This window comes from Panthera tigris, chromosome X (assembly GCF_018350195.1).
Source record: "Panthera tigris isolate Pti1 chromosome X, P.tigris_Pti1_mat1.1, whole genome shotgun sequence".
Taxonomy (NCBI): Eukaryota; Metazoa; Chordata; class Mammalia; order Carnivora; family Felidae; genus Panthera; species Panthera tigris.
In genome coordinates, this window is record NC_056677.1 from 14,898,796 (window position 1) to 14,923,710 (window position 24,915).

Here is a 24,915-nt window from a genome sequence, read left to right on the forward strand (position 1 = left end):
TGTTTCCCCTCCGGGTCATCTGAATGCTGTTCAGGGTTTGTAGTTGCCCTGGGTTTTCTGTATTTGTCGACTTCGTTTCCATGCCATAGACGATTTGTTGTATATTAGCTACAGAATAAGCCAGAGAGTTTGGTTTACTGGAACTGAGTGAAGGATGGGTTACAGCAGCAGTTTTTGCTTCTTTGAAGGAAAACCGGACAAATCTCAGTAGTCGGAAGCCCAGACGTCCTAGAGAGTTTACGTACAGGGACACTTAGCTCCTCATCTTCGCATCGGTTTTCTAATTTCCTTGCTGTTCTAAGACAAAAATGTATTTGAACTCATATGTATAAAGTAATATGACTAATACTGAAGGACTAATACTGTCCAGTAGGACAGATCTTATACCTTCAAATAAACCTTGCCGTTTTTGAAGTGTCTGTTCTGAGGGGCTTAACATGTACAGGAGTTCAGTATACATTGAAGACGCCTTTTAGAGTCACTTTCAGAGACTCTGACATATTCTATTGAAGGAACTTCATTATCACAAATCTTAGCCTTTTGACAACATGTGTAATTTTTTGAGAAGGTTAAAACTCACTGGGTGTCAACGGTGCTGTATAAGGTGGATGACCTAGGTGACCATTACTATTTGGGGCTTACAATTAGGTTTGGCTAAAGGAATTCATTATTCTTTGCTCATAGTAGAGGTGAAATACCTACAAAGTTTGGCCTAACTGGAGATGAGAAGTTTCTAATGCAAGAAAGTTTGTCATCCTAGTGGAAAACATGTTTATTATCCAGATACAATCAATGTGATTTTAGGGGCACCTGGGTGGCTCAGTCAGGTGAGCATCTGACTCTTGATTTCAGCTCAGGTCATGATCCCAGGGTCGTGGGATCGAGCCCTGCGTCGAGCTCTGCACTGAGCGTGGAACTTAAGATTCTCTCTCTCCCGCTCTCTCTGCCCCTCCCCCACTCATGCATGTGCATGTGCACATGTGCTTGTGGTCTCTCTAAACAAAACTAAAAAATTAAAAATATAAATAAATATAATTTTAGACCACTAAATGCTTTTCTCATATTTTGGTATTAAGGTTATGCTGGTTTCATGAAGTGAATTGAAAAGATTTTCATCTTTTTCTGTGGTTTGGAATAATTAAAGGCCCTGGTTCTCAAACTTGACATTGTAGTCACCGAAGGGAATTGGAAAAAAAAGTACTGAACGTGAGTCCTACTCTCAGACTCTGATAGACACTTGGGGACTTAAAAAAAAATCTTTTTTTAAAAGTCTTATTTATTTAAGTAATCTCTGATCTCTATACCCAACATGGTGCTCCAACCCACAACCCAAGATCAAGAGTCCCACACTCCTCTGACTGAGCCAGCTGGGCGCCCCCACCCGGGGACTTTTAAAAATCCCTCAAGTGAATTCAGTGTGCACTCAAGGATGGGAATGAATCATCGGTCTAAATAACATTAAAACCATTTGCTCTTGAAAATGGAGATAGAGCTGGGGCGCCTGGGGTGCTCAGTCAGTTGGGTGTCCCACTTTGGCTCAGGTCATGATCTCCCAGTCCATGGGTTCGAGCCCCGCGTCGGGCTCTGTGCTGACAGCTCAGAGCCTGGAGCCTGCTTCGGATTCTGTGTCTCCCTCTCTCTCTGCCCCCCCCCCCCCACTCCTGCTCTGTCCTTCAAAAATAAACATTAAAAAGAAAAAAGAACAGAAAATGGAGATACAGCTCTGCTAGAAAGCCACAAGGAGATGCACTGTTCAAGTTTTTTACTTCTTTTGAATCATTTCTGATAGTTTCTTATTTTCAGAGAAATCTTCCATTTCTCTAGACTGTAAAAGTACATCAGAGATGTCGGCATCATATTGTTTACATATATGTACTTCTTTTATCTACTTCTCTGTCTTTATGTCTTTTTTCTACTCTTTCATCTTTCATATTTTGTAATTCTCTCTTTTTTCACTCATCCTCTGTCAGGCTCATGATGAGTATCAATATTATTGGTCTTTCAAAGAATCATCCTTTGGCTTTATGTATTTTTTTCTTTTTTGTTTGTTTTCTATTTCATTAATTTTAGCTTTTATCTTTATTTGATTGATTTTATTGTTCCTTTTCTAATTTCCTGAGATGAATAGTCTTTCATGTGCATCGTCTTTAATAATGAAGGCATTTAAGGTTACACATCTTTTCTAATGTTAGTTTTAATTGAGTCTTCGATTGAACTTGTAAGTTTGCTTTTAATTTTCTCTTTAATCTAATGCTTATTAACACTACACTTTTTAATTTCCAAGCGTCTTAATTAAAGGAGCTAGAATTCTTGGAATCATATTTTTATTATTTATTTCAAATTTTATTGGATTATGACATGAGAATATATCCTATGACATGTTTATTATTTTGAACTTATTCAGGATTTCTTTGAAATCATGTACATGATTAATTGTCATAAAGTGTCCTTAGACATATGAAGAATTAATTATACTCTCTATTTGTAGGATGTAAAGTTCTTCATATATCCATTTATTAAATTAAGTTCATTGATCAAATATTCAATTTTTAAAAATGTTTATTGAGAGAGAGAAAGTGCGCCTGTGAGTGGGGGGAGGGGCAAGGAGAAGGGGGACAGAGGATCCAAAGCAGGCTCCGAGCTGACAGCAGAGAGCCCCACGTGGGGCTTGAACTCACGAACCATGAGATCATGATGTGAGCCGAAGTCTGATGCTTAACCAACTGAGCTACCCAGGTACCCCTAAATATTTAATTTCCCCACATATTCAGTTTCTACTGTATCTGTCTAAATGTGTATGTTATGTATTGCTGTGTAGCAAGCTACCCCAATACTTAGTTCATTAAAACTATAAACATTTAGTATTGCACAGTTTCTGTGGGTCAGAAATTTGAGTGCAGCTTAGCTGAATGGTTCTGGCTTAGGGTCTCTCATGCGGTGGCAAGCTATTGGTTAGAGCTGAAGTCATCTGAAAGGTTGACTGGGGCTCAAGGACCCATTTCCAAGATTGCTAACTCACATGGCTGCAGGCACAGCCTTTCAGCTCCTCACTGGCTATGGGCAAAAGAGCCACATGTGCCTTTCCACAGGGTATCTGAGTGTTCTCATGGCATAGCATCTGACTTTTCCTAGAGTGAGTGATGCAAAAGAGACAGCAGGAAGGAAGCTGTAGTGTCTTTTATGGCCTAGTCTCCAAAGCTGCACACCATCAATCCTGCTTCTTTTCTTTTTTTCAATTCATAGAAGCAAATCACTAAATCCAACCCACATTCAAGAAGAGGGAAGTTAGGCTTCATCTTTTAAAGGGTGTGTCAAGACTTTGTAGACGTTATTTTATTTTATTTTATTTTTTTAAAAATTTTTTTTAACGTTTATTTATTTTTTTGAGACAGAGAAAGACAGAGCATGAACGGGGGAGGGTCAGAGAGAGGGAGACACAGAATCTGAAACAGGCTCCAGGCTCTGAGCTGTCAGCACAGAGCCCGACGCAAGGCTTGAACTCATGGACCGCGAGATCATGACCTGAGCCGAAGTCGGCCGCCCAACCGACTGAGCCACCCAGGCGCCCCTGTAGACGTTATTTTAAACCAATAATTCAATCTGAATAATTTACTGTGTTTGTATTTTTAAACAGTTTCTTCTTGCATCTATAATAGTTAAATATATGAAGGAAAAATGTGTTCTTTTGTTTATTGAATACAAGTTCATGAATTGTACCTTCTTTATAAGTGCCTTCTATTATATATTGTTGCTTTGTGACCGTGTTTATTAGCACTGTTAATCGTAAATTTCACTTTGTCTAGTATCAATATTTACATTTTTGTTTTCTATTTGTTGTATTTACCTTGTTTTCAACCTTCCTTTATCTATTTTTGATGTGTTTTTCTCTCAAACTGTATATATCAGAGTTTTGTATTTTAATATAGTCTGGTAATCTTGATATTTTAATGGAAGAATTTAACCCATTCACATTTAGTATAACAGCAGATGTTTTTGAAAAATTTTCTTCTTTGTTTACTATTTACTTCACTTTGCTTCATCCTCTCCCTTTTCTTTTTGCTGTTCTGGTAAAGTTTTCTTTATTATTGTTTTCTTTGACATTTTTACTGTGCTTTTCATTCATTAGTAGTTATTTTCCCATTCTTGACATTTCTGATAAATAATGTATGTGTATATATTTCTCAAATAGCTATAACTTTCTTCTTTCACCATTATACTCCCTCTCCTCCAGCAAGATAAATGTATTTATTGTCACACTTTCCATGTATGTCCCCCATTGGGATGAGATTTGTGGAGCTCCCCTGCAAATTCTGGTTACTGCTCATGCCATATTTTTAGTTCTTGACCATTATTAGGCTTTTCTTCATAGTATGTCTCTTTTATTTCCAGAATCCTTGCTTAGTACTTAAATGCAAGTTCCACATTATCACTGTTGATTTATATTGAAAGGTTTGTTGTTCACATCTATATTCTTTCTTCTTGGGTCTTTCCCTGGCTTAAGAACTTTTTTTTTTTTTTTTGTACTGTGCTGTTATTTGGTTAGGATATTTTCTTGAGTGTTTTCCTCTGTGGGGCATGTGGGTGCTATATTCTCTGAATGCAAGCTCATGGAATGCAGGGACTTTGTATTATTTACCTCTGTGTTTCTAGCATCTAAAATTATGTATGGCACATAACACACAATCAATACATGTTCATTGTTTTTGTGGTATTAGATCACTACATACTCACATATGTCTTTCTTCCACCCCGATGATGTTGCTGCTGATATTTGACCCTTTACACATCTGCAAATATTTTCTATCACCCTAGGAAATTAATGATGTCTTGGCCAATATAGAATTCTTGCTTCATAGTCCTTTTCTCTCTTTAGTTTGTAGATTTGTTCCATCATCTTCTGCCTCCCACTGCTGCATGTGAGAAGTCTAATGCCAGGATGATTCTTTTCCCTTTGTAACTTGCTCTTTTTGTCTAGCAGCTTCTAAGATTTTTACCAGGTAATAGGGATATTTTTCCCTCATCAATTGTGCATAGGATTCATGAGCTCTTTCAAACTTCAAGATGAAGTCTCTTTTTAACCATAGAAGTCTCCCTCTCTTATTTATGTAATTTTTGCCTCTTCTCCATCTGTTCCTCTTTCTTGATTCTGGAATTATTACTGGCATATTAGTTCTCTTGGCTCTGAACTCTAATTTCTTACTCATTCCTTACAGTTTCCATCATTTTGCTTTTTAATCTGTGTAAGAGATTTTTCATCTGTTCTTTCAGGTCAATAATGTATTTTCCAATCATTATTTCTTTTAATTAGCTCTAATATATTGATATTTTAAATCTGAATGGCACATTTTAAATGCTAAGAGAACCTTTTTGTTCTTTATTTTGTGGTCCTCTTATTTTTTTTTTTTTTAAATAAAACTGTCCTCTGTCTCCTTCAACAATTCTAGCTTATTAGGGGATAGAACTTTAGCAGATCTGATTGGTCTGCTTTTCTCCGGTTACTAGATCCCCTTAAGTACTAGGTTATTTTCATTTTCTTTAAAAAATTTTTTTTAATGTTTATTTATTTTTGAGAGAGAGAGAGAGAGAGCGAGCGAGCATGAGCGGGGGAGGAGCAGAGAAAGAGGGAGACACAGAATCCGAAACAGGCTCCAGGCTCTGAGCTGTCAGCACAGAGCCCCATGTGGGGCTCGAACTCACAAACCGTGAGATCATGACCTGAGCGGAAGCTGGAGGCTCAACAGACTGAGCCACCCAGGCGCCCCTAGGTTATTTTCATTTTCTATTCTCTGCTTAGAATAGAAGGCCTCTCTGTAGTTGTAGGCACAATAGTTGCTACTCCTGCATCAAGAGTGTGAGAGGAAGTCTATATGTTCCTAGGTATCCCTAAATGCAAGTGTTAGTTTTCTTTTAGCTTCAGAAATAGGGAAGAACTTCCCTATACTTTCTTCTAGTAAGATCCAGCTCCCCCTCCCATGCTCTGAGTCAGGGCCTCCCCTTAATCAAGGGGTGCACAGGTCCCCTCAGGCCCAGTTCCTCCATGCCAGGGCTCTCTGCTGCTCCTCTAGCCTCCTCCAGGCCTGGAATCCCAAGAGAGCCTATAGCCTCTAACAGCCCTCAGATTCCTCTGGCTTACTCATCCCCACCAGGTGAAGGCTGGGGAAGGAAGAGTATCAGAGCTGCAGAATCCTTCCATTTTTCTTTGAGTTTTGAAAAGCAGGAACCTATATTTTTGCAGCTGGCTCATACTGTTTAAGCCTACCGTGATAAAGTTATGTGAATTAGTATATTAGAAAATGTAAAATAACGGGACCTTAAAATTAGAAATAACGTGGAGGTCAGAATAAAATGAATCTTTTCATTTGTACGGTACTCTGTGGTTTTCCTGCAGTTGTACACACACAGCCTCATTTGAGTTCCAAAGTAGCCCTGTATGGTTAGGCATGGAAGTTATCGTCCCCATTTTACAGATGAGGAAACTGTAGCTCAAAGATTAAATAATGAAGTTGGACTAGCAAATAAGTCTTCTTATTTCTGGCCCAGGGTACTATACTATTGCTTGCTTGCTTGTTTGTTTCCATTTCTCTTCGGAACATGTGACATTGCATGATGGTTTTTGGAATCCTATATTGTAAGTCATATATTGTAACCTGTCTTGTATTTTTTTCAACTACTTCTATTATATTGATATGAACAACTTGAAATGTATATAAATCCTCGGACGGTGACTATAAAGTAATAAGATTTCTTTTGTAGTTTGAAATCTAAAAAAGGGGACTCTGAAAATAGTTGGAAAAAGATTAATGTAACTAGAATATGTACATTATTTCCTGAAGGTGACTTTTCTGAAGGGGGACGTACATTTGGGTAGATAAGTACTTACATTTTTCTCTTTGTCATGTATTTTTTGAACATTTGAACTATTATAAAGACCAGACCTTTGTCCTGATCCCCATTCTTTTTTGTACCAACGCTGTGTTTAAAAGTATTATCTCATGTCCAGGAGTGATAATCAAAATAATTAAAGCCTGGTCGGGGAGCGGTCACAGTATCTGCCAGCTCTCAACACCCGGCGTGATTATATCAGAGTGTTCTGGTGATCTATCAGCCTTGCTCATGAGCAAGAGTATTTTCATATCCATTTCATATCCATACCGAGTATTTTCATATCCATTGTCTCATTCGATCTGGGGAAGGGGGTGGGTATAGTGTCATCCCCTTTTTGCAAACTGAGGGATTCAAGGCCATAAGAAGTGAAACATAGGGCCTCTTACAGTGAAAGACTGGGCTCTCGGTTCGGTGCTCTTCCTTGGGTGGAAGTTTCTCTCTTTTCAAGGGAGAAGGAAGAGATGGGAGTAGCCATTTTCGATAGGACAAAAATCAGCTCCTTTCAGAGAAAACTCATAGTAGGTAGTGCGTAGAAAGAGCAATCACCATCCCCCACCCCCACGCCTGGAATCTTCCTGTCTCAAGCTAATGCGTCACTTCCAAGGTCCCTTGTAGGAGATGCCTGCCCTGGAAGAGTGAAACTAGCTCAAGGTAGCAGATTTTCCCCAGTGGAGGAACTAACTCAGCCTCTTTTCTCCATATTCACAGGGACGTTAGGTACAAAGCCTTACTTTAAAAGTACATTCTTTTAACTGCTTGTTTTTCCCCCTCTCCTCCTTCCACAGAATGGTCTCCCCTCAGGGAGCAACTCATATATTTTTAATGGGGATTTTGTAGATCGAGGAAGAAATTCCATAGAGATCCTAATGATCCTGTTTGTGAGTTTTCTTGTCTACCCCAATGACCTGCACTTGAACAGAGGGAACCATGAAGATTTTATGATGAATCTGAGGTAACTTAGGCCTTTAGATTTCCTCTGTTGTTTCCCATTCTGAAAAATCGTGCCATGTTTAGTTCCTTGCAGAGAGTTAGAGGTGAGTGTAGAGAAGTAGGGATGAGGGGAGTCTCAAGGGAGACCTCAGTTCTTACCTCTATTTACCACCTCTGTCTTCTACTGAGTGAGTATAAATTACTCTGAAGTCCTCTTCCCATCTTTGCTTCCAGTTCTGTCCCCGCTTCTCCCTTCTGCTATGTTCTTTCTCTTCCTCCTATGACTACCATCACAGGCCAAATGGTTTCCTGGGTGGATGTGCTAGGCCAGCTTTGGCAGTGTGGTAGTTTCCCTGAGCAGGCTTAGATGAAATCATTCTGTTGCTGCTCTTTTGGCTTGCCTCAGATGTTGTCTCAGAAACCAGTACTGTGTTTTTCACTGATGTGTATATTTTATGACACGGTGATTGCTTCTGGCATAGTTGTTCACAAACATATTTGAGAACAGCTGTAACATAGCATTTCAGCTCTCTGAATCACTGGAGATTTGAGGAATAAAGATTGGTTAAATGGTTTCCCAAATTTTGCTGAAAGGCACCGTAGGTGATAAATGTTCCCCTTTCCCTTCTTTCTTCCTCCTCCACCCCTCCTTTACCAGTTGGCTCTATCTAGGGCGGTAGAAGGCATGACATGTGATATGCCTTATGCTTTTGATCCTAGGCTTTTGGATGCCTTGATGAAAGCTCAGCAACTGATTAGTTTTGTCTCTGGGGCAGTTCCGGCACCTGGCTTGAGTATAGAGTTTCAATTCTGACTCTCAGTTTATGGAAGCAGATGCTGAGACTATGATGAAAAATAATCCAAGACTGTCATCAGAGGTCCATTATATATAATGTAGCTCGATACTTTTATTTGGGCATGCCACATAGCCCTTCATTTATTCAGTTAGCCAATCATATTTATCTAGTGTCTATAATGGTTAATGAAAGAGACAGGGCCTCTGCCCTCACAGAGTTTCCACCTAGTGGGGAAGGCTTATGTTAAACAGGTTTTTCCAATGTGATGAGTTTGTAAAGTGGGGGACCTAACTTGTCTGAGGGGTGACAGAGGGTTCTCTCATAGAAGTATGGCATTAGCTTGAGACCTGAAGGATAAATTAAGCAATTCAGAAAGGGCCATGGTGGTAGACGAGAAATGGTATTCCACAGCGAGGGGACAATTTATGCAGAGCTTGAGACAAGACTTTTTAGATATGAAAGCACTTCAGAGGGCAGGAGCACCGACTGAGAGACAGGACGGTCCCTAATAGGACTGGAGACATAAGAGATGGTTGGATCGTGCAAAGGAATTTGGACTTTTTTCTAAGGACAGCAAAAAAATCATAGAAGAGTATCCTAAAATTTGTGTTTTAAAATGCAGCAGGAAGAAATATTTGCACGTGGGAGGCCACTTAGGAAGTAGTTGAAGAGATAGATGATGGATTCTCTCACATAGGCTAGGGCTGTAGGGATAGAGATGCAAAGAAGTAGACAGATTCAAGAGGAGTTTAGACAAGGATGATTTCAAGTTTGGTAACGTCATATGGAGGACTTGAAAGAGGAGAGAATAAAGGGTAACCTCCAGGTTCCAGGCTTGAATTGGGAAGTACAGTGGCATTGTTCACAGATGTTGGGAACGTGATAAGAGGAAAAGGTTGGCATGAGAGGGAATGGTCAATTCAGTCTGGGTTAAGGTTATTAGAAGTGCTTTTGAGTAGGCAGTTGAGTGTATGTGTCCAGGGCTCAGAAATGAAGTGTGGCCTACAGCATTGTCCTGCAATAGTGGCTCATAGATAGTACCCGAAGCTCTAGGCAAGGATGAAATTGCCACAGGAGAAAGTGAGGGGAGAAGAGGACCTAGGACAGAATTGGAGGGGACTCCAGCATTCGAGGCTAGGCAGAGAAAATCTTGCCAAGGACTTAGAATACCCAGAAAGGCACGAGGAAAAGCAAGAGGGTTTATTGTCACAGAATCCAAGAGAAGAAAAGCTTCCCAGAAGGATGGTGTAGTCAACCGTATTTGGTATTCCAGAGAGGGCAAGAAAAATGAAGATTGCAAGGTATCCATTGCATTTCACAACACAGCCGTCTTTGGTGAGGACTGACTTCCTCTCGGAAAACATAGCATGACACTGTAGAAGCCTGACGTGACAGGATTTGCATGGAAACCTGGAATGAGTATGCTGTGTGCTGACTTCCCTGTGTTGGGCCTTAAGAATATATGTTATAATCCTGAGGCAACGAAAGCAATAAAAAAAAGATTTCCATCATTAAAGCTCCCATAGTGACTGCTGTTCAGGCATGAAAATTCCTGACAGTTTCTTGAAAATCTTGAATACCATTACCTGAACTCTATCAGAGAGAGTACAAAGAGCCAACTTACTATCTTCTAGGCTTTTCTTTGTCTCTGTTCAGTCCCTTCCCTCATCCCCCCTTCCTGTGAGAAATTCTATCTCAATGAAAAGCATTCTCCCACACAGTTTCCCCAGCTGCCATAGCACACGTCTCTGAGAACTTGCGTCTACACATCCTATACCTACAACATATCTCTTAAGTTGCCTTGTAATTGTTTCATGAGAATTTATCTTCTTTCTCCAACTATACTATAAGCTCCTTTGGAGTAGGGACGGCTGCTTTTGTTCTTTCCCATCGTGCCTAGCAAAGACTTGGGTAAGTAATAGTTTCAACTACACTCTAGTTTCTGGAGTTCTTGATACTTCTGATGGTGAGATGTCAGTGGCTCCCTTTTTGGCGTGACTCCCGTAAGTAGGAGTTGTCAACATTTAATTTGTTTAAATACCATTGTTTTTTTCAGGTATGGCTTCACAAAAGAAATTTTGTGTAAATATAAGGTAAGACTCCTATGCTTTTTTTTTTTTTTTTTTTTTTGCATCCTCTCTGCTTTTTATACATAGAACTAAAAAAAAAAAGTGCCTTTAGGAAGAGTGGTGAGTAAACTAGTCAGGCTCCGTGCCAATACAGTAAAAGCACAGCAGCAAGAGCTGGCCATGGTAGAGGACTAATTTTCTTCCTGGACTAAACCGAGCTTTTTCACTGTGACTTTTGTGTAAATTTTAGCATAGATACGAACATATTCTGTTGTCTTAAAGGTACCCAGGATTTGTTTTCCTCCATGTGGGAAAACATGCAGATACAGAAATGACTGTCATAAAGGAAGATTTTTACTCACAGTTCCCTAGAACGCAGGCCCAGCGCCAGGGGGGCCGTGTGGGGAAGCACCAGGGTTGGTCCGGAGGCAGAAGGAATGAGGGGAAAATGTGGGCAAGAGCCTTTATTTTGGTTTCTGTGGGAAGGGATCAGGGTTTAGGATTGGCTGCTTTGAACAGTTTCAGCGGGCTCTGGGGCATAGGGGCCGTGTTTAGTTGTCTGATACCTGGCTGTGGGGTGACTAAGGCACGGGAATAGTGGCCTAGAGTGCCAAAGCCCTCTAACGGAGGTGGTTGGGGGCATGGGGTCTGGATTGGTTGATTTGGTTGAAAGGCACTCTACCTGCATATGAAAGACAGTTCATCTCCGATTTCTAGGAATTAGCTAGCCCTGGGAGGGGTGGTCTCTTCTCCAGAGTCAGCAAGCCATCAAAGTACCTAAAAGTATCAGGATTAATGCATGCTGATGGGTTAGTTATTCCATGTTGACTCCCTTTGCATGGCATGATAACTGTTGATTTTGTGATAAACTTGAACTTATCAGACAAACAAAACTTACTCAAGCTCTTACTTACAGATCCATGGGAAACAAATCTTACAAATCTTAGAGGACGTCTATACCTGGCTCCCAATTGGTACCATCATTGACAATGAAATCCTGGTCATACATGGTGGGATATCAGAGTCCACAGACTTGAATTTACTCCACCACGTAGAAAGACACAAAGTAAGAAGCAGTGTTTACATAAATCTTGTCTCAGAGTTTTATACCTCTTTCTACTTATTGTTTTGTATTCATTTGTGTTTTGGTAGTTGTAACTCTGCAGAGATCAGTACAAATTTTGAGAAAATCTGTGATTGCAAGAGAAATAACCAAACGGGTAACTTCTAAATCCGGAAAAAATATGTATTTTAACTTCACGATGAAAGTGGAAAATGAAGAAATGTTGACATTTTATATAGTTTCTAAAAGTGACAAATCCTGATTTTTAGAAGTTAAAATTTCTAATTAATGTTGTGGTAAAATATACATAACCATTTTTCAGTGTACAATTCAGTCACATTAATAATGTACATTCACATTGTCGTGCAGACACCCCCACCATCCATCTCCAGAACTTTCCAACTTCCCAAACCGAAACTCTATACCCATTAAACAACAGCTCCCCGTTCTCCCCTCTCCCCAGCCCCTGGTGACCACCGTTCTATTTCTGTCTCTGATTTTGACTATTCTGGGTGCCTCATATAAATGGAATCGTACAGCAATTTATTTCTGAATTGATATGATTTCTCTTGTACTTTCAAATGGCTCAGGGTATTTGGCGAGGGGAATATTTTAAACCTGAGTAATCATATTAAGTACAACAGAAGCAGAGCAAGAACATGTCTGGAACCTTCAAGAGGCTATGTGTGGCCTGTCAAGCTCCCACACTGAGTGAAGGGCCCCGTTGGCTGGGCCTCACAGAGTGCCTGGAATTATCTTCCTCCTGTACCAGAGCCTGGCCGAAGCCCCCAGACCAGGGGCACTGGAGGTGCCACGTGAGCATGAGGACCGGAAGCAGCTCTGGAACCAGATGATCCTATGGTCTTAGTGAGAAACCTGAACCCTTACCCCTCAAGACTGATAGTCAACTTCTCACCCATCTAGGCAAGTGGAGTCTAGAGCTGGAGTTTAGTTTGATACAGACAGAAATTCACCTCGGGTTCCTGGAGCCCTCACACCTTTACATACATATGAAAGATAATATTATTGCTAATTCTCATCCTTTCAATTTCAGCTTAAACACACCCCTCCTCTGGAAAGCCTTCCATGACGTCCAGACTAGGTCGGGTCCCCTTGTCTATGCTCTCAAGCCCCTTGTACATATCCTTCATAACAGTTACCAGAATTGAATAAAGAACTGGGGTACTGTTTGTTTACTGTCCTCCCCTGCTTCTCTAATTCACTGACATAGCTCCAGCCCCTAAGCTGTAGTAAATACTCAATCACTGTTAGATATCTCCTAAGAGATTTAAGACGAAAGCAGAGCAGACCTCATACGAAACCGTATAGAAACTTCTTTATAACCTCTTTCCTGATTCTGTTGTGATTTTACATACCTCCTCCCGAATCTGACCCAGCCTTGACCCTATTGTCCTCGTGTGATTATTAGTAGTGCCCCCCTTTACTCTCAGAATTACTTGAATTGCGATAAGTTTTTCACCCTACGTTTAAGGCATCTTTCTCATGATATCAGCACATAATCGACCCAATAAAATATTTTGATCCACACGAGACAGTCAGTGTTAACATAACGACTGGATGTGATTTTTAGCCAAGAGCAAGGGTACATGATGTTTCTGTCAGTCAAATATTGGCAAGCACATGGCAGGAAGGCAACATTCTACCGTCACCCGCCCTGGGACGACAGCGCTAAGCAGCTAAGCAGCCACCACCAATCGATCAGATTGAAAACTTTGCCTTTCCTGAAGTTAGTCTGAGCCGTCAGCCCTCTCTAGAGTTTTCTGAGATATTAAGAGCATGGCCCGGAAATGCCTATTCCTATGTCTGTGGAGACCCTAAGGTGAGAGCCACCTTGACCTAGTAAACTCCGTGAGGCTCTGACATCACACAGACATAGCCAGCTCTATTTCCTGCTTCCATCACTTCCTGGCTGGGTGACCGGGCAAGGCACCAAAGTTTTCTAAGCCTCAGTTTCCGCACCCGTGTGTGGAAGTTAAAAATACCTACTATATTGAATTGTTAGGAGGATTAAATATAATTACCCAGATGAAGAAAACAGCATAGAGTAAGCTCTGAACACAAAGCTCTCTCCTTCAACGCTCTCCTCTCTTTCCTGATACTTGGAACTGAGGTTTGAATTTTCTTTTTCTTTTCCTTTTTTTTAGTTTATTCACTTGAGAGAGAGAGAGAGAGAGAGAGAGAGAGCGAGAGCGCACATGCTAGTGGGGTGTTGGGGGGCGATGCAGAGAAAGAAAGAGGGAGAAAGAGAATCCCAAGCAGGCTCTTAGCGCAGAGCCCAATGCAGGCCTCGATCCCACAGCCATGAGATCATGACTTGAACTGAAATCAAAAATTGGATGTTTAACTGACTGAGCCACCCAGGCGCCCCTGAGGTTTGCATTTTAGTCACCAAAACATATGCTGGGGAGAAGTTTTGGGGCCAGGAATTTTCTCAGGAAACCTCAAACTTCACCTTTTTTGAGAATCATCGTTCCATCTACTCATAAGCCTGGTTTTAAACATAGACATTTGACTTGTGTACTTCATGTATCTTCTACCCCTGCTAGAGTGAGGTTGAACTGGAAGCACATACTTGTATTAAATATAATTGAACCGTGATGAAAGTAGTAGGTGCAAGCCTTTGGAACTCTACTAGATGAAATATAAAAGTAGATTTTCAAGTCTAGTTTACAGCCTCCACTTTCCCATCCCTTAGTACCCTTTAAGTGTAGGGATGACACTGTTTCCTTGTTTATACCTGTTGCGGTGGTATAATTTTAACAGAGTGGGGTAGGATGGGGGAACCTGATGACAACCTCCTTCTAGGTTCATTAAAGGCATTTTGTAAGGTGGGTGGGTTGGAGGGTGTCGATCAGAGGGACAGAGAAGGAAGACTTTATAAAACTCTGGTTTAGTATTCTTTAAACTCCCTGGCAGGGGGTGTAGGAAGGGATGGCTAGTAGGGTTCCCAGGAGAAGATGATGGTGTGCTACCTTAGCGGGGAGCTGGGGCAAAGTATCTTGATCCCAAGTAGCCTTGAAAACATCAAAGCCACATGTACAAGAGACCATGTGGCCTTGCCCAGTGAGCTTATCAGAAGTTGTATGGACCCAAGTCGAGAGCGGCCTCCCAGAATATTCTGCCCTGCTCAGGACCTGGGGATATTTTCTGGGGAGAGATGGGAGGGGAGGCTGTGGACTCACTGATAATAGCTGAGATTGAATTTCCAACCATCTCAATATGACAAGATCTTAGAATAAGATTCAATTTTATTTTTAAAAACTGAAGGTAAGATTTCATATACACCCTAGTTTATAGAAGAGACAAAGTGCCTACCATTAACAGAAGTGTTGTTTCCAATTGTTTTATACAAACGTATGGTGTTACAAAGAAACAAGTACAAAATTATAGTCTTAGTTTAAGTAAGGGAACACAGAAGGGATTGTAATAGTCATTTTACTATCAGAAAGACATTTTATTTTCCGAAGGATGCATCACCTTTGTTGCTAGGATTAGAGAACATAACCAGTTGCTGGCAGGGTCAGACTGTGAATTACATGGCATTGAAGTTGAATGGCTTTCTCCATCCCTTTGGAGAACTTTTGTGAACACAGATGTATTTTCTCCCATATCTCCTGGAAAAAAACAACAACGTGAAAGGCAGCCACCCTCTCGAGAGGCATTTCTGAATTTAAAGCCTATTGATTCTCTCTTAGCCCCATGTGTAGGTGAAGGCTCAGAGGGAGACGAGTTTTCCCTTCGCAACCTGCATTTCCTGTGATCAGACCTCAGGACACGTCTAGCACTGACATCTGTGCTTCTGGGGGCTTTTAGAAACTCGAATGGGAAACCTTCCCTGAAGGGCCATGTCTCTGGTTAAAACATGTACCAACAGAATGTAACAGGCCCACTTTACAGAGATCAGTGGCTCCACGAGATGAAAGTGGTAGGTGAGATGGAAAAGGTGATCATGTGCCTCTCATTGGGTCGAGGCACAACGATATAGACAGAGTGGCGGCTCGCATTGAAGTTTCTGCGTGCAGCACACGAAACCTGGGGTTCGACTAAAGAGGGAATTTGCTTTGCAGATGAAATCTGTGCTGATGCCACCAACCCCCTTAGATGGAGACCCTGACACCAACTTGAAGAAAAAGAAATTCAACGCCACTGTTTTACCTCGGGAAGTCAAAACGAGTACATCCCTTTCTGAACAGTTAACAAAGCATGAATGGGAACAGGTAGGTAATCAGAGTATTCACCAAAGTAGCAACGAAGATGCGGCATAGATGATGTTGTCTCTTACAATATGTACACAGGAAAGTGACTGACCTTCATAAGCAGGTCATACTCTTCTTTCGGAATTCGCCACTATACTTTTAATAGTTTCATTGAGATGTAATTCACTCATTTAAAGTATATTAATTCAATGGTTTTGATGCAGTCACAGTGTTGTGCACCTGTCACCACAATTTAATTTTAGAACATTTTCATCCCCTGAAAAAGAAATCCCATACTAATCTACTTTTGGTCTTTATAGATTTATCTGTTCTGGACATGTTCTAGAAATAGATCGATACAACAGGTGATCTTTTGTGTCTGGATTTTTTTTTTTTTTTTTTTTTTTTTTACTCAGCCCAGTGTTTTGAAGTTCATCCATGTTGTAAGATGTATCGGTACTTTGTTGCTTTTTATTGCTAAGCAATATCCTAAATAATATTCTATTGCTAAATAATACTCTATAATAAACATTTTGTTTATTCATTCCTCGGTGGGTAGACATTTGAGTTGTTTCCACTTATTGGCTATTATGAATAATGCTGCTATAAACATTACAGACATGTTTTGGTGTGGACATACGTTTTCCTTTCTCTTTGGTATATACCTAGGAGTGGAATTGTATGGTCGTAAGATAATTCTAAGTCGAACATTTTAAGAAACTTCAAACTGTTCCCAAGTGGCTACACCATTTTACATCTCCATCACCAATGGATGAAGGTTCCAGTTTCTTCATATCCTCACTTAACAAATTGTCTATCCTTTTTGATTGTGGCCATCCTAGTGGGTATGAGGTGGAATCTCATTGTGGCTTTGATTTGTTGTGGTTTTTTGGCAGTTTTCTAGTGATTAATGATGTTGAGCATCTTTTCATGTGCTAATTGGCCACCTTTATGTCTTCTTTAGAGAAATATCCATTCAGATCCTTTGCTCATTTAAAAAATTGAGTTGTTTAGGGGCGCCGGGGTGGCTCAGTCAGTTGAGCGTCCGACTTCAGTTCAGGTCATGACCTCGCGGTTCGTGGGTTCAAGCCCCACGTTTATTAAAAATAAATAAACATTTTTAAAAAATTAATTTTTTTAAATGTTAACTTATTTTTGAGAGACAGAGAGAGACAGAGTGTGAGCAGGGGAGGAGCAGAGAGGGAGGGAGACACAGAATCGGAAGCAGGCTCCAGGCCCTGAGCTGATTGTGCTATTGTTTTTAACAATGTCCCAGGGCTCACAAACAGATCCACAATCTGATCCCATGAAACTTGGTCGCTTTTGCAGAGGCGGGGTACGACAATCTTTGAGGCCCTAAGAGGGCTCTTCTCATCTACCCCTTTCCCTGATTGACTCTGTACTCGTATACTTTGATTCCCAAAATGTAGACTAAAATGTGATTTCTGATGTAAAATATCCTCTAATGATGAGGAGAAGAGAGAGGTGGGAGGATAGAGAGGGGGTGGAAGAAGGGGTAGTACGAGAGAAATAGAATTCATTAATGGCTTGTGCATTCAAAGTATTAAAAAAAAAATCAAGTTAAGTACAAGAGGCAACCTATGGCAGGTAGGAAAGGATGCCTCCTTAGATTCTGAAATCCAAATTCCAGAGACCAAAGATTATTACAAGCACTCTTAGGATTGTGGTAAATAAAAAGGATGATGCCAAAGAGATTGGAGTTGCACAAAAGGAAAAGTGTGGCTTCTGGAAGCCTAGATGAGTTAGAATTATAGAGGGATGGAGCTTTAAGAAGTGTGTGTGGGGGGTCATTATTCTGTAATTGAACCTCCCACCACCCCATCTCTAGGAATGAGGCATCTTACAGACTCCATGTACATGACTAGAGTTGACACAGGGGAAATTGGCCAGAATCTCATTCCCGATATTTTAACAATTTCGGTTGTACTCTTAATTTTCTTCCTTCAGTTGCTGGTACAAAGTGGGTGTGCATACTTCAGTTAGCTAGAGTTGAAATTTCCGGATAAAACCAGATTTCGCACTTTATTTCTTAATATCTATGAGCCGTGTTATGATAAAGGTCATAGGCTCTTTATTTGTGCCATACTCACAGAAGTGCATAATTCTTGGCAGAGTGCTATGATTTGGGTTTTATGTTCACTGAGATGTGGGAGAGATACGTACTCATAGCTAAGTCCTTCTATAGAGACAAACGTGGCACTCTTCCTTTAAGACAGACTTGCAACAAGAAGACCAGAGAGGTTTAAAAAATAGTTGCAATTATTTATTTCCTGCGTGAGTCTTCATTCATTCATTCAACAAGAATTTACTGAACACCCGCTATGTATCAGGCACTGTCGTAGGCTTTTGGGAATGTCGGTGACCAAAGATGTATTACCTTGTGAAGCTTACATTCTAGGGAGAGGAGTTAAGTAAGTAAAGCAAGTAAATTATATAAGATGTTAAGTGAAAAGTTCTATGGAAAAAAAAGAAAACCAGAACAAGTTTAGGGGTATCCGGAGAACCGGAGGCGGGGGACAGAGTTGTGGTGGGAGTAGTCAGCTTCATTGTGCAGGCTCCCAAGAGTGAGATGGCTTGTCACTTGGCTAGTCACTGAGTGATAGAGCAGGATGTGATCTCAGGTCTGCCTTTAAGGCCCAAGCTCTTTTTCCGAAGGGAAAGATGGCTTCGGAATGATGGGGGCAGGTCTCAAGAAGGAGACGAACTTCTCCGGTTTCTCATCCAGTGTGGCTAATGGGTACACAGGGAGTAGGCATCTTAAGTGATTTAGGTGCTGCCGGAGGGTTTGGGCTGAGCGCAGCCTTTAAAAGATGTTCACAAGCTGGAAGGAAGATACGTCACTAAGGGGAAAATGCAAAAGAATGGTGAATCTATAGCATTCGTGTCTTAGAAGAGAGGCATTTAGATATACCTTCCACAGCTATTAACTCTCCCCCAAAGCGTGCTTTTGGGAACTGGATAACTGAGAGCTGCAGACAAGCGCAGGACATTTCTTGCTGGATTCATTTTGGATTTAGGAGGTTTGAAGGCCGAGGCACAAAGAGATTTTTGTTGGCCAGATCATATACGAGCTGTCATTCTGTAAAGCTTTTCCAATTTTCGGTTTGAACATTTTCAGGAAGGGATATTGCGAATAACTATTGTTTCATGCGCTTACCACTCACAAGGCCCTTGCATTTCAGAGGGGAGGATGTTGCTGGAAGGAAAGCGAGGGTCTCTTCTGAGGAATCTGCTTCACCCACAAAGGGTCCTTTTTCTGTTCGTGAGTTTTAGAATCAAGCCTATGTTACAGCCACAGTCTGGGTAAACCTCGTCAAGTGAATGGATTCTAGACCGAAAAAAGAAATGCCCACGCCTGGTAAGGGATGATTCTGAAGAACTTTAGTTCTATAAAGCTCATACCCCCCTTTGACGTTGAGTCAAAGAAAAATGAATTCTTGATATGTCTTTCTCGTTTCATTGATGAACCAACTAAAGTTCAGCTAGGTTAAATGATTTGCCTCAGGTGACACAGGTGCCAGCCGAAGACCTAAGTCCTTGGCCAGTGTTTCTCTGAGTTCAACAGAGTTCGTTATGCATACGTTTAACTTCTGTGCATTTTAACTATATGTATATGGCAGAAAGGAGAAAAGTATATGTAATTTTATTTTCACAAATGTTATTTATCACATTATATATTATTACATCTATAAAATGTTCACACATCCATATTATTGTGTAGGATTGTATATATAAAATCACGTATAGTGTGCTTTAAGGGTAATTTCAGAGGTTTCCCAGGGGTAATTTTAGCTATAAATGGCTTGCATCTCATGTAGGAATTTACAACTTAATCCCTTCCTCATACAAGCACAGTTCCTTGTGTTCCATTTTTCCGCCTTCATTACACTAAAGGCCAAATCGGGACCCCCAAACAGGAATTCATGGTGTAAGAGCCAGATGTGACAACGCAAGTGTTGGTTTTGACATAAACACCAGCCAAGGAAAGGGGCTCCGGTGTATTAATTTGTAAGGGCAGGATTGTGCCAGTGTTGGCATTCAGCGTTGGCATTCAGGGGGAGAGAGGAGAATCTTGGTCTGAATCTTCTTCGGGTGGTTTTAAGTCTCACTTCAATCAGTCCTCAAAAACTTGGCACAAATGTCTGGTTTGGCCTGATGGAGGGTTTCGACGAGTTCCGACCAGGTGCTCGTCATTCCAGAGTTCTCCTACCGGTTCCGTTCTTCGCTCCAGCTCGCTGTCTTTTTCCTCACTGATCTATAGCCCCCCTTCAATACCAAACCTACGAATGGGTGTACAGTCAAGTTTACCGGGACAACCATTTCTGGTCCTCTCGTCAAGACCTCACTTGGACCTGCTTGGATAACTGCAGAACTTAAGATGCATGGTTTCTTCATGCCCACAAAACATGGACTCGTAGAATCATAGTGTGTTAGAACTTGGAGATACTTTACAAGTCATCTGGCCCAAACTGCTGATTTTAATTTTTTTTTTTTAACGTTTATTTATTTTTGAGACAGAGAGAGACAGAGCATGAACGGGAGAGGGGCAGAGAGAGAGGGAGACACAGAATCCGAAGCAGGCTCCAGGCTCTGAGCTGTCAGCACAGAGCCCGACGTGGGGCTCGAACTCACGGACCGCGAGATCATAACCTGAGCCGAAGTCGGCCGCTTAACCGACTGAGCCACCCAGGCGCCCCCCAAACTGCTGATTTTAAAAGATCTAGAAACTGAGACCCAGAGAGTTTTCCCAAGGCTGCACAGCTTTAGTGACACAGCTATTTTTTTTTCTCACTGCTGCTTAAGCTCCTATAGGAGTTTAAATAAAGAAACATTATATGTAGATCAGAGCCATGAAAAATATTCTTAGAAACTTGGATCTTCAGTCTTGGGCATCATGTAGCCTGCATTTACCTCTTTCAGCCCCAGAAGGAAATGTGATGCTAATAAAATACCTGCGGATTTAGGACACGTTGGGGAAACCAGTCGGTGGCTGAATTTATTGCTAAAACTGAGAGTGTTCTTATGAATGGGCCAAAAAGTGAAGGAGATGATTTAGGGAAGTATTCTTGGATGAACTCTTTATCTGTATCTGTGGTGGGGAAGAAGGCTTCCTCATGCTATCTGCTCAACAGGACAAAAGCCAGGGCCAGAGCCACAGCTGGGAGACCCAATTATCTCTTTGAACGTATTAAGAATATCTAATGTGGGGGCACCTGGGTAGCTCAGTCGGTTAAGTGTCCGAATCTTGATTTGGGCTCAGGTCGCCTTCTCACGGTTTGTGGATCTGAGCCCAGAGTCGGGCCCTGCACTGACAGCACGGAGCCTGCTTGGGATTCTCTCTCTCCCCTCCTCTCTCAAAAATAAATAAACATTAAAACAAAAAAGACCATCTAGCGTGTGTTTGCTGTGGAGAGCTGCTTTCTCTTTGGAGTAGGACAACGAAGTTCTTTTAAGAGAACTTGCATCTCATGTAAGAATCGTGAATTGGTAGATTCGGCACTTGTGAAACAATCGTGATGAGATTTTTAAAGACAGACAGACAAAGGCAAGGGCCGATTCTCCATGGCTACTAAGTATTGCTGCGTTGGTTCTTGTTCTTGGTACATTGGTTGTTGGGGACGAGCAAGCAGAAAGGGATTGCGGTGGCTGTGGGCCTTGCAGTTGTCGTGGAAAAGATCCATGGAGGAGAGGAGTACAAAACAAGTTTGAAGGAGGAATGAGGAACACTTAGACTTTGGGATAACTCGGGTTAATATTTCTGGCAAAGAAGTCGAAGTCTAGAACGACAGAGTCTCACTTGTAAATAGCAGCCTAACCTGCTTTGTTGTTCAAAGGTCATCGATATTCTGTGGAGTGATCCCAGAGGCAAAAGAGGCTGTTACCCGAACACAAGTCGAGGAGGGGGCTGCTATTTTGGACCAGATATCACCTCCAAGGTTCTTAATAGATACCAGCTGAAGATGCTCATCAGGTCTCACGAATGTAAGCCCGAAGGGTATGAAATCTGCCACGATGGGAAGGTGAGCTAACACTGTTGGTGATGTCATCACAGACATCCTTGCCCCGAGCAGTCTTTCTTCCCAGGATGCGTCTGACCTCGAAGCCTCCGGGAAGGTGTCTTCCCCGGGACGAAAACAGAAGGCCACGCTTTGGTAGACGGAAGCAGGAGACTATAGGGTTCACACAGGTTGCGTGAAGGGGCCTCGCCGTGCCTCACCCTAAGAGATAGTGGCTCATTTCCCTCATCTTCCCTAATCCCAGAGATCGAAATCCTGACCCGTAGCTCTAAGGACCCTCACAGAAAGGCTTCGTTCTTGACTAACCGAAAGGCAGCTTTCCAGTACAGTGGGGTTAAGAGTCTGCTTGTCCTCACCGAGCGCCTCAAAGGCCGCAGTGAATCCAGTTTGCTCCCTTTCGCCTTTTGTACCTTCCCTGTGCGGGGCAGAGCCACAGAGTCGCCTCCCTTCTCCTCACGGAGCGGGCCAGCCCCAGCAAGGCACTCGCCTGGTCCCGGTTCAGCTGCAGCCGCTCGAGCGGAGCGTGTTGTGCTCCTTCAGTGCGGGTGTGGTGAGGCTGGGAGAGGCGAGGGCTGATGAACTGGTTTCTTGTCCCAAGTTGTCCCGGGATGTCCCTTTCCTAGTAGAGAACAGCCGTGAATCAAATGGAATACCAGCTTGTGTGGCATTCCTTTCTATTTCAAAACTTTTGCTTTGCTTACCTCTGTTAGTTCCTTTCGGGCTCCTACTAATGCCGTGGGATAGTTGAGGCAAGTATTATGTGAGGCTTCTTGTGCCAAGAAAACAGAAAACGGCCTGTCTGAAGTAGCAGGCCGGTTAGGGCAGGACCGGCTACAACAAGTATTACCCTGCCATCCTCCACCAGGGCCCGGAGGCCGTTCCCTCCCAACACGGTGGTCCTGGACCCTTATTCTGGCCACTATTCTCCCTGCCCTTACATGCCTCGTTTTGTGGGGCCCCTAAACGCTCTAAATCAGGCAGCTTTAGGCAAAGGAAAAAGACTCATACTAGACAAGTTTTATTTTGAACGCTCAAATACCACAGGGAAGGAAAACAAAGTCTTCCCCCGCTTGGAACATTAGAATTTCCAAAACCTAGCGATAAGGGGGATCGTCAGACACGGAACTGAAATCGTACACAGGATTGCAAGGCCAGGCACTGCGGGGACGAGTGGCTAGAAGTCGGTATTCCTGGGGACACCCGTTTAAGAGCCTGTTGCCTCTCCAGTGGAAGCACAGAAAATCCTGTCAGACTTGGATCATTTGTATGCGTCCGGAACTTTGATGTTTGCCTTTTTAGGAATTGAGCTATTTCTGACTTTATTGAGAGACCTTTTGAGAACCACCTCCCTGTGATCCTGGTCTTCTGTTTCTTTTATCAGGTCATTACTATATTTTCTGCTTCTAATTATTATGAAGAAGGCAGCAATCGAGGCGCTTACATCAAACTGTCTTTTGGTATGGCCCCTCGATTCTTCCAGTACCAAGTAACTAGGACAACGTGCTTGAGGCCTCTTTACCAAAGGTGTGTATGCCCTAAGGAGAACTCTGAGCGCTGGTGCTGGTGACCAAGTGGGACCAGTCCAGAGTGACTAAGAGCACCCGTGGGAGTGAAGGCAACTACTTACTGGTTACTCGTGGGCATAAACAAAATAGAATTCGTTCCAGACACCCGGTGGTGAACGCATTCGTATTTGAAACCAAGAGAAGACCTTTCCAGTCCATATGTCTCTGTAAATGGGTAAAGCAGTCAGTGTGCACGAACAGCCTCTAACCGAATGTAAAGAAAAGACGGTCCCCACATCCACCCAGTCCCGCACCCTGCAGTCTTCTCTGTCCCCAAACAGCCCCGTGTGCTCTTGCCTCTTGGTCTCTTCTCTACTCAGAGTGTGTATGACAGGAGTTGAGTGTCTCTCCATGTGATGGCATCCATAGTTTATCTTCCTTTTCTCCACTTAACAATACCTTTTTAAGAAGCTGTCATCACAAAACGAGTATGTTTATTGTTAACGAGTGAGGCCAAAGATGTATACAGAGAATGCCAATCCTCTCTCCCGCTCGTTCTCGATAACCCTTTTCTGCAGATGCAACTGAAATGGACAGCCTCTTCTTGCTCCCACAAAAACAGACCTTTATATTCATCGAATAAAAAAATGTTTTTGGAGCACCTACTATACGTCCCACCCTGTTGTAGGCACAAGTGATACAGCAGTGAACAGAAGAAGCAAAAACCCTTTTCCTCATCAAATACGGATCCCAGGGGAAGGAGAAAGGCAGTCGGCAACATACATACTTTTTTTTTTTTTTTGACAAAGATAGAATCACGCTGCACATTCTACAACTGAGTTTTTCTCTAAAGATGATATCATGATATCATGAACATCACTCCAAGTTGGTACACATAGACCTAACTCATTCTTTTTAGTAGATGTGCCATAATAATTACGGAGTGACCGAATCTTATTTAACGGATGGCCATCCAGATTGCTTCCAGGGTTTTGCAATTCCAGGCAATGCTATAACACTCCTCTGTGTGTACATATACATGCATACGTACGGCCACAAGTTTTAGTGGGCTTTTTTTACATAACATTTCACAATGGGATATTTATGGATTTATGTGCTTACAATTTTACTAGGTACTCCGAAAGAATTGTAACAACAATATGAAAACAACAAACCAATTTTTCCACATGCTCATTAGGCTTAGATATTTTTTGCCAAGCCGATGGATCAAAATGGTGAATCTCATTCTTTTAATTGGCAACTTTTTAGACAGCTGAGTTCACCCATCTTAGGTTTTTGGACACTGCATTTTTCTCTTCTTTGAATTTCCTATTTATATAGTTCCTGCATTTGATCTCGGGTTGCTTGTCACTTTCTGATCAATATTTAGGAGTTCTTTGCATATGACGGA

At 41.9% G+C, this 24,915-nt stretch overlaps 1 protein-coding gene across 3 annotated transcripts in view; it reads left to right on the forward strand.

Annotated features, from left to right (window-relative positions):
• Nucleotides 1-24,915, forward strand: part of PPEF1 (protein phosphatase with EF-hand domain 1) — a 108,888-nt gene that overhangs the window by 64,227 nt on the left and 19,746 nt on the right. For all 3 annotated transcript variants that reach the window (XM_042975071.1, XM_042975070.1, XM_042975069.1), the window contains 6 exons: nt 7,671-7,837; nt 10,669-10,705; nt 11,598-11,747; nt 15,833-15,982; nt 21,817-22,002; nt 23,381-23,523. In XM_042975071.1, the coding sequence (XP_042831005.1) occupies nt 7,671-7,837; nt 10,669-10,705; nt 11,598-11,747; nt 15,833-15,982; nt 21,817-22,002; nt 23,381-23,523 (833 nt within the window). The remainder of the gene's footprint in view (nt 1-7,670; nt 7,838-10,668; nt 10,706-11,597; nt 11,748-15,832; nt 15,983-21,816; nt 22,003-23,380; nt 23,524-24,915) is intronic.